We start from the raw sequence: 8,696 nt of genomic DNA, 5'->3' as shown, positions 1-8,696 counted from the left end.
TGGTTAAGCAGCCTTCACTGGGACACCTCAGAGACCTTGTCTACCTTGCCCTAGGGTCACTCTTGCCCAGCACCTCCAGGGATGTGTGCCTCAGTAGTAGCCAAATACTAGATTTGATGAGAAAACGTAGTTTGTTACCATGAGTGGATTGTTACCAGCCTAAGAGAGAGGGACTGTAAGTGTGGTCTCCTCCATCACATCCTTTACACAAGACCTTTAAAGAGACCTGTGCCTTTAAAGGTTTTCCTTCATGGCTCATGACTTTTCTCTTTGATTGAGACCCTTCTGTAAACGGGACTCAGAGCTATTGCTGACAATATTCCTCCTCCCTGTCCCCAGCCAACAAGACCTCACCGACCTCTGGAGAGGGCAGCCGCTCTGGCGGGGTCATCCACGTGTATGGTGACGACAACAGTGACAAATCTGCCAGCAGTTTCATTCCCTACTGCTCCATGGCTCAGGCACAGCTCTGTTTCCATGGCCACCGCGATGCTGTCAAGTTCTTTGTCTCTGTGCCTGGTAAGGATGAGTACAGCCCACCCTTGTGAGGGTCTTGTCCCGCCATCCATTCTGCAGCAGGAGCTTGAGCTGATCTGCAGCGGATGGCTATCCGTGCCATTTCTAGCGCTTGCAGATCACTGTGGCTTGGACATCAGTAGTTTAAACTGCAGTGACTTCCACATTTCACCAGCAGAAGGAATTGGCCTGCCCAGTTGTGGGGGTGTGTGTGTTAACCGTATGGGGGCTGAGCAGAGGCACTGACGGTGCCTCTGTCCTCTCCCAGGCAATGTCCTAGCAACCCTGAACGGGAGCGTGTTGGACAGCCCTTCGGAGAACCCCAGCACGGCGGCCACAGAGACTGAGGGGCAGAAGCTGAAGAACGTCCTGGTGCTGAGCGGAGGAGAAGGGTACATCGATTTCCGGATTGGTGAGCGCCTGTGCTGGGGATGCATCTGGAATGGGATGGGGTGCAAGGCTGTGGTTGTGGAGAGAAGGATCTCTGTTGTGGGGAGTGAAATCTGAAAACCAATGCTCTCTGTTTCTCCTGCCTTTGGCTGTGAGGGCAGATTGCAAGCATTTTCCTTGCGCAACACAAGGTTGCCAAACCCTGTGCCTGCAGTGCCACACAGTCTGCATTAATGGCCCTGGAAAGAATAAAACCATCTGTGCCACTGGCTGCAAAGATTGCTGCCCCACTGCGGTCACCGGTGGTGCTCGAGGACACTCTGTGTTGTCAACATTGGCTTCCCTGAAAGGAAGGGTGGTTTTCCCTGCTGCTGGAGATGGTTTGTTCCATCCATACAGTCCTGCTTCAGAAAAGCACCGTGTTGCTATAAATGTTCTCCAGGAATAGAGGAAGGTCTCAGCTCATGCTGTCTGTTGTCAGGCTGCCAAGACTGTAGCAGGGATATTGGCTTCTTTGGAAGTATTCCAGAGCAGTGCAAATTTGGGATTTTTTTTCTTGGTTTTTTTTACTCTCTGTTTTCTCTCCTCAGGGGATGGAGAAGACGATGAGACAGAGGAGAATGCAGGAGACGCCACCCAGGTGAAGCCAGTACTTTCCAAGGCTGAAAGGAGCCACATTATTGTGTGGCAGGTATCATATATCCCCGAGTGAGAATTTCTCCTTTCCCACCAATGTAAGTGTCCCTCCTCCCGCCTGAATGCCAAGATGTACATACAGAACGCCTGCATTATACCTACTGCTGGAAACCGACCCCAGACAACTGCAACGGCTCCTGCCTCGGACTCTGACCCCCTTCTAACCTCTGAACTTGCAGCTTTCATCTTGGGCCCGTGCGCTTTCTGCGTGGTTGGATTATTGTTCTGCTCTGGAGCTGGCATCTACAAGGAGAGAAATGGCAGTGCATCGATGAAGTGAAGCTTGGAGCTAGAACTGTGCAAAGCCTTTGCCCAGCGCTCGGGAGCTGGCAGCGGCTCAGGTTCTCCGGCAGGTTGCCTCACTCCCACCTGCATGAGAAAGAAGTACATTTCCCTGGCGTCCCCCACCAAAACAGCGATGGTGAATCACAACTTATACAGCACCCTAGCAGAAATCCTTTCTAGTTCACCAGTGGACACCTTATCCACTCTTAAGCACAGAATAATGTCCCATGGACCTGACAGCGGCCAGGTCCAAGGAGCCCTCAATAGAAAGGAGCGTCAGGGTTTGGGGCAGCACTTCTGCTGCTTGGCTGGTGAAGGCAGCAGTGCCATTACTCTGGGAACACATCCTCCATTCTCGCAGATGGAAAAATCTCCCTCTGTTGCTGTTGTTGTCTCAGCAGTTGTGTGCTGGGTGACTGTGTGTGTCCGGAGAGGATTGTTTGGTAGCCTTAGATGGGAGACGGGTGTTTGGTCGTGGAGGCCACAGGGCCTTTGGAAACTGTGGTAGCAAAGGGGTACTGGAACCTTGCTTTTTTTAAGAGCAGAAAAGGCAGCAATACTTTTAACTCCACCTTCCAAAAATACCAGGCAGAAAAGAATCTTGAGTTCATTCTGAAAGGGTCAGGGGAAAGCTAGCTGTGCATGGCTTTTGTTGGCTTTTGAAATACAGATGAGGGCGGATGATGTTGGTCGGCTGTGACTTTGCGTTAACCCATTGAGATTACCTTGACTCATAAGGCTGTGTCCCCATCCTGGGAGCTGCTGGAAGGAGATGTCTGTTTTCCTTCACACTGTGGCTGTCGGTTAGGAAAGACTCTGTAGGTGCAGTCAAGGTACAGAAAGGCTGTGTCTCGCCTGAGGTCACACAGAAAAAGGAATTGAGGCCAGATCCCCTGACCTCTTTTACCTAACATCGTGAGCACTGACTTTGTTACTAAGCAGTTTGAAAAGCTGGAAATTTCTGACTCCTGAAAAGAACTGACAACCCCCGAGAAAAATTCTGACAGCTCTCCTTGTGTAAGCAGTGCTGGGGGATTGCAAATGTGCGTCCTGCTTACAAGAGAAGCAGCAAAAAATGAGGCCAGGGAGAGTGGTTTTGAGCTCCAGATGCAGAACATGGCAGCTCCAGATGTAGAGGCAATGGTTTGTCCTCCCTTTCCGACAGTGGAAACAGTCCTGTCTCCACAAGGACAAGTTCCGTTTCCTTGGAACACTCCCTCCTGGAGGGGCAGGACTAGAGCGAGTAGCAGTTGTTAGCGATGAATTTGGAAGCTCTTGGTGTTCATCTTGTTTCTTCCCTGAGCTGTGCAGCACTGCAGGGTTCACAGGGATGTCCTTGTGTCAAGTGCGGCGGTATGGGGACAGCTGGGGGAAGCCTCCATCTCCTGGAAAGCTCCCAGCTGTGTCCTGTGCCTGTCGCTATGGACCAGGCTGCCCCAAGACTTGTGGTATAAAGCTACTCAAGTGCTGCAGCGACACAGTATTCCCAAGGGAAGCCCTTAACACGTGGCATCTGTCCTGATGCGGCAGCGCTGAAACAATTTTTGGATCCACAGTTCGGAAAAGGCTGGGGCATACATTTCCCCTGCAAGGAGGCAAGAGGACATCTCTGGAGAACGGAGACCTCAGCCACCAAAGTAGAGAGCCACAGCAGTGCCCATGCTGCCTGTGAGCAGTGGTGGTGACACGTGCACCCACACCACTCGTCACCGAGGTAGGAAACCAGCTGAACGGTGTCCTCCAGCCACTGGCATGCTGGGCTCTGTGGCTGGCATTTGGCTAAGGGATGCTTGGAGCCACCACCTGCACGCGGGGGGACCTTTCACCAGGGCACTGCTGACCGTGCCAGGCTTCTCGTTCACTTTTCCCAACATGCTTTCTGCTAGGAAGAGCTCTTTGGGTCACAACACAGAGTGCATTAAACTCAACAAGATCAACATTTAGACCCACAGATTCCACAGACATGTAACAGTTCGTCAGTTAAGGCCAGGTAAACTTCCTCATTTAGGCTAATTGAAGGGAAAAAAACCCCACCACACCCTAGTAGGGCCCAGTTCCTTAGCTCTATTGACTCTTCCATAGGAAAATACAGAATGGCAACGTTCTTACCTCTTACTGTTTGTTCTGTATCTGGTTTTAGCAGTCGAAGTGACAGTACTCGGTCTCCTGTCACCCACTGGGCCCTGGCAACGTAAGGAAACCAGTCCGGGGCCTCTACCAACAGGTTCCTTTCCAGCTCGGTGCATGTTTTCCTCCAAGAGAAGCACATGTCCAAGAGGGGCAGCTACAGCTAAGTAGAACCAGCCTCTGCTGTCAGCTCCTGTGGACGTTTGGTGGCTGCTGGGCAGCAAGGTGAGAACTGACTGGCTTCAACACACTTCCCTGTCATATCTCCACTGTGATGTATGTAAAGTATCTTGTATGTTACAAAAGGATTTTAAAAAGTGTCTTAAGGCCTGTAAACTCCGCTATTTGGTCTGAAGATGGCATTCTGTAAAGAGACTGCTGTATGAATACGTTCCCATGCTTTGTCCCCTATGCTATCAAACAACAAACCATATCTGTTCTGTATGTAATAAATGTGTTAACATCAGCAAGTGCAGGCTGTCTTGTTCCTACAAAGGCACTGGGATTTCTGCTCAGTCTTTTAATAACAGCAGGACACCTAAAAGGGTGGGAATGGCAGCTCAAGCGTTCACCGTTGAGCAGTTTAGTAGCGAGAAATGAGATGTGGCTTGCTCGCTGGGTCAGAGCAGAAGGGGCTGGTCCTGCAAGCCCTGCACCTTCTCCCTGCGTCAGAAATAAGAGGCGGAAAAGACAACCACCATGTCCTCGCGGTGTCCCTTTCAGGTGAGCTGCCGGGGTTAACACATCAGGCTCAGCTTTCAACACTCAGTTTGCCCACGTCCCCTGTCAACACAGGGTGGTACTTCACAAAGTCTCACAGGAATCGGTGACATACGGCACTGCAGGAAGCAAGTTCCTCTCAGTCCCAGCAGCACTTAAAGACATTCATACTTATTTTGTAGAACGGCATTAATTCAAGGGCTGTACGTAGCAATAACAGACAAGGGAACCACCTCCTGAGCAGGGGTCCCTAAGGTGAGTCGCCACCGTAACTAACGTGTCCTGGGCAGGCGAGGGTGAAGTCCAACAGGCAACATCTCCTGGGTCAATAGAAACACCTCAACAATGAGGTTTGGAAACAGGCCCTGGGACCTGTCCTGCACCCCTGGGGCTGCACCCTTCGATGCGGCTAGGAGCAGTTTGAGCAAGGCACTTGGGTGAATTGTAGCCATGTCTGGCACCCACCTGGGTGGCTGAGGGAGGGGCTCACTACCATCATCCTTCAGACAACCACCCCCATGCTGTTAAATGATCCGGGAGGTTAACGCACAGGTTTGAGAGTCCCAGCAGAGCTCCCAGCATGTTGTAGGCTTTGCATCCAACACAGGGCAACCTGGGGCTGTGCAGCTTTCCAGAAAGGGACCTTCACAAGGGCTCCCAGGGCTCTGTGTGAAGACACCTCCCCCTCACCCCTAAGTGTTGAGGTCACCAGGAGCCATGATTGTCCTGATCAGCCCCACCCGGACCCCCACCCATACGTGGGCCCTTTCCACCCATGGCCCAGGAGCCTGATCTAAGCACCAGCGCAGGCCCTCAGTCTTTGCCTGAGCTGTGCTGTAGCTGTGCCTATCTCCAGCTGGTCCTAGATGGACCCCTTGGACTTGGGGGTTTCAACTAGATGATCATCAAAGGTCCCTTCCCACCCCAGCCATTGTACGATTCTATGCCTTACAGTGTGTTATCTCCATCTGCTTTTGCTCCTGGCTGGGCTTCCTGGGTAGACCCTGGTTGTGGGTCATTTCTTGCGTGGTCTGGGGCTGTTGGTTGACCCGGTTACCAGCGCTTGGCTCTGCTCACTGCGGTCAGACTCTGTGGGCCCCTGCCCCATCAGGGAGGACAGTGCTGGTGCTGGGGTTGTGTTTTCCCACCTTGCTTGTCTTCGGTTTGCGTGCTGGTTCAGTAGCACCTCAGTCATGGTACGGACAGTAAGGCACCAGCTCAGCACCTGGCAGCAGAGGCTACGGGAACCAGAGAAGCCATCTTCCATCCACGGCCGCTGCAGCAGGAGGTCTCTCAGCCTGAAACTGTGTGCCTTTAGCAACGCTCCAGCTTTTCCCTCCCCTGGGTTCTCCCATTGCTTCTGAAGCCAGTGAACCGGCCCTGGCGTGTGCCCTGCAGTGCTCCTGCCACAACAGAGGAACAAGAGCTCAGCTCTTCCCAGCCTTCACCCCTTGTTATAGCACCAGCTTTTAACTCATGAGGAAAGCCTGCCCTCTTATCCCATAGCAGCTTAATCCTTCAGGAGCCTCTGGTGAGGAACCCCATGGAACTCCAAGGCAGCTGCTGTCCATCCCTTTGCTCCTGCCTGCTGACAGCCTTTTCCCTGGTGGCTGGGGCCACACGTTCCCCTGTGTCATCCACGCCTGCCAGACACACTGGGCAGGGCACAGAGTCCTGGTTTTGCTCTCCCTCAGCAAATCCCTTCAGGCTACTTGTGGTTTCAGGATGCTGCAGCAAATGGAACAGCACCTCTTGACTACTTACTCCAACAGACAAAAGAACTAAAGAGCTACTTCTGCAGGGAGCTGATCTGTAGGGTTACAGACCAGAACAGCTCTTGTGCCCCCTCCGCCCACACCCAGCTAGGCCCTCCAACAGTTCCTGACACAGCAGCAGAAAGAGAAGCCACCGCAAGAGAAAATGAAATGCTAAGAACTGCACTAAGGAGTTGCACGTTTTAATGTTCCCCATAACATGCTGCGCAGGAACAGGCGGGAATATGTGATTGGCTTCAAACAGCAAGAGCCAATCCTGTATACTTTGCACCACCAGAATTAAAATGATTCCTCCTATCACCTGACAGCCGTCTCTGGGAAGAAGAGATGGGTAGCTTTGGATAAGCTTAGTATCCAAAGTCAAGCTGTGTTGCTCCCGTGTTGTTCACCGCCATTATACGTAAGTAACCCAGACGATTCTGCAGCGGTTAATAGGAATCCGATGCTGCGCCTGTGTTTGGTAAGCTAACGGCTCTGCATTTGGACGTCATGATCATCTCCATGCACTGAAAAAAACACCCTAAGTTTTCTTGGAACTGTGCTGCAGAAATGCAAAAACATTTATTTTCATTAGTAGATACATTTGTACACAGCTCTGAGAAATCACGTGATAATTCTCAGCCATTTTTCTGTGATTTATGTTACCTGAAAAATGTTCTTAAAAACCTAACTTTCAGGCTGTAAAGGAAATTGTGCTCCAAAGAACTGTAGCTGGATGACAGGAGCTATGCATTCAGACTGTATAGCAAACCAAGAAGGTTCCTCTGCTGATGAGGCCAAAGTTACGGAAAAAAAATACCTGAATGCATCTGCATCTTTCCTTTCAGCTGAGGTGACTGTACAGGGCTGGGGAGAAAGCCAGGAAACTGGGTACACCATACCACAGCGGTCTAGGGGGTCTTCTGTACGATGACGTGCTTCTAACACACAGTGAGAGCACGTGGGAAGCTCAGGACACAGAACAAGTCTTTAAATTGGTGTCCCTGTGGCTTTTTTCTTTGCACTCAGGGGAGAGGCGATGATCTTCCCCAAATCAATCATTGGCTCCTCTGTGATTGGTTTTCCCTCTTTCTGCCACTGCGCAAGGATCATGGCTCGGAGCAGAGGTGGGTACGGAAGGTACCGAATGGTCTCCTCTGGCACTGGGGTGAATTTCTTGAAGGCCTCCTCCTCATGCTTGGGCACCATACGCCAGTCATGGTACATGACTTTGTCGATCTCTCTCACTTCTTCTTCGGTTTTGCCTGAGAACAGATGATGAACACCAGTGGACAACACTATCGATAACAAACTTCCTCTGGGAAATGCAGCAAGTGTCAACTCTCTGGTATCAAAAATGCTACAACGGGCAATAGTAAAGGAAGTTTTCAAAGGATCGGCCAGTATCTTCCCTGCTGTACTATGGGATCCCACTTCTGTCCTTGGAAATCAAAACAGGAACAGGCTGAAAGGACCACAGGCAAGTCATTCCAATTCTGTGGTTGACTCCCTGTCTTAATTTAAAATGGCACTTCATCTCTCTCTGGTTCAGTTTCCATGGCTAAGGAACAAGAGCAATTTCCCTCTACGCTGGTGAAAGATCCCTGGGAAATTTGACATTAAAAATACTCAACAACTTAAAAACATTTGAATGAGAAATTTTGCAGAAACTCTAGTAAGCAACCTAGTATGCCTAATATAAAGCAGCTTTAAAAAGGGAAATTCACTCACTCAACTCCAAGTGTTAATTCAAAATCCCAGTAACATAAGTTGACTTGCCATCACTCCTGTTTTAGTGTGTCTTGCTTTCAAAGCCTCAAAACAGTCTGTCACCTCATCCAGTTCCCTGTTACCGCACTATTTTTCCCCATGGTCAGCCTACACTGGCTTTCCCACAACACTCCTTAGAAAGGCATTCTGTCGGGCTAGATCCCAGCATTTGACACTAAAACACAGAGAACTTCTTTTCTCATTAGCAGATGTGAGAAAAACAAGTTTCCCAAGTAGGAAGGCTGAGGTTTTCCTACAGCTCTCCCTCCACTGCCGCACCCACTATTCTCCACTCCTGCCTGCAGGTGCTCTCTCCAAACCTCTGAGTGGGAGAACAAGCCGGTTTTACCTCTGAAGGTCAGGCAGCCCCAAGCTCTTCCATGATCCATGTTCTGCAAAGAAAAGAAGAAGCTGTTGAGGGCAGCAAGCGGTGAGGCG

The 8,696-nt window shown here is 50.8% G+C and overlaps 2 protein-coding genes across 2 annotated transcripts in view; one reads left to right on the top strand and one right to left on the bottom strand.

Moving 5' to 3' along the window:
* MAPK8IP3 (mitogen-activated protein kinase 8 interacting protein 3) overlaps positions 1 to 1,963 on the top strand; it is a 35,997-nt gene extending 34,034 nt beyond the window's left edge. The window contains exons 23-25 of the mRNA XM_009703139.1: positions 340 to 519; positions 785 to 928; positions 1,497 to 1,963. Coding sequence (XP_009701441.1) covers positions 340 to 519; positions 785 to 928; positions 1,497 to 1,618 — 446 coding nt within the window. The 3' untranslated portion in view covers positions 1,619 to 1,963. The remainder of the gene's footprint in view (positions 1 to 339; positions 520 to 784; positions 929 to 1,496) is intronic.
* A 5,515-nt stretch (positions 1,964 to 7,478) lies between these two features.
* Positions 7,479 to 8,686, bottom strand: MRPS34 (mitochondrial ribosomal protein S34; the record flags this gene model as incomplete). Its single annotated transcript, XM_009703140.1, has 2 exons — positions 7,479 to 7,753; positions 8,608 to 8,686. Coding segments are annotated over 2 exons (354 nt in total), but the record flags the coding sequence as incomplete, so codon positions are not given.
* Between the last annotated feature and the right edge of the window lie 10 nt (positions 8,687 to 8,696).

Source organism: Cariama cristata, unplaced genomic scaffold (assembly GCF_000690535.1).
Source record: "Cariama cristata isolate BGI_N322 unplaced genomic scaffold, ASM69053v1 scaffold29846, whole genome shotgun sequence".
NCBI lineage: Eukaryota > Metazoa > Chordata > Aves > Cariamiformes > Cariamidae > Cariama > Cariama cristata.
The sequence above is the reverse complement of the archived record's forward strand: the minus strand, read 5'-3'. Positions and strand labels throughout refer to the sequence as shown.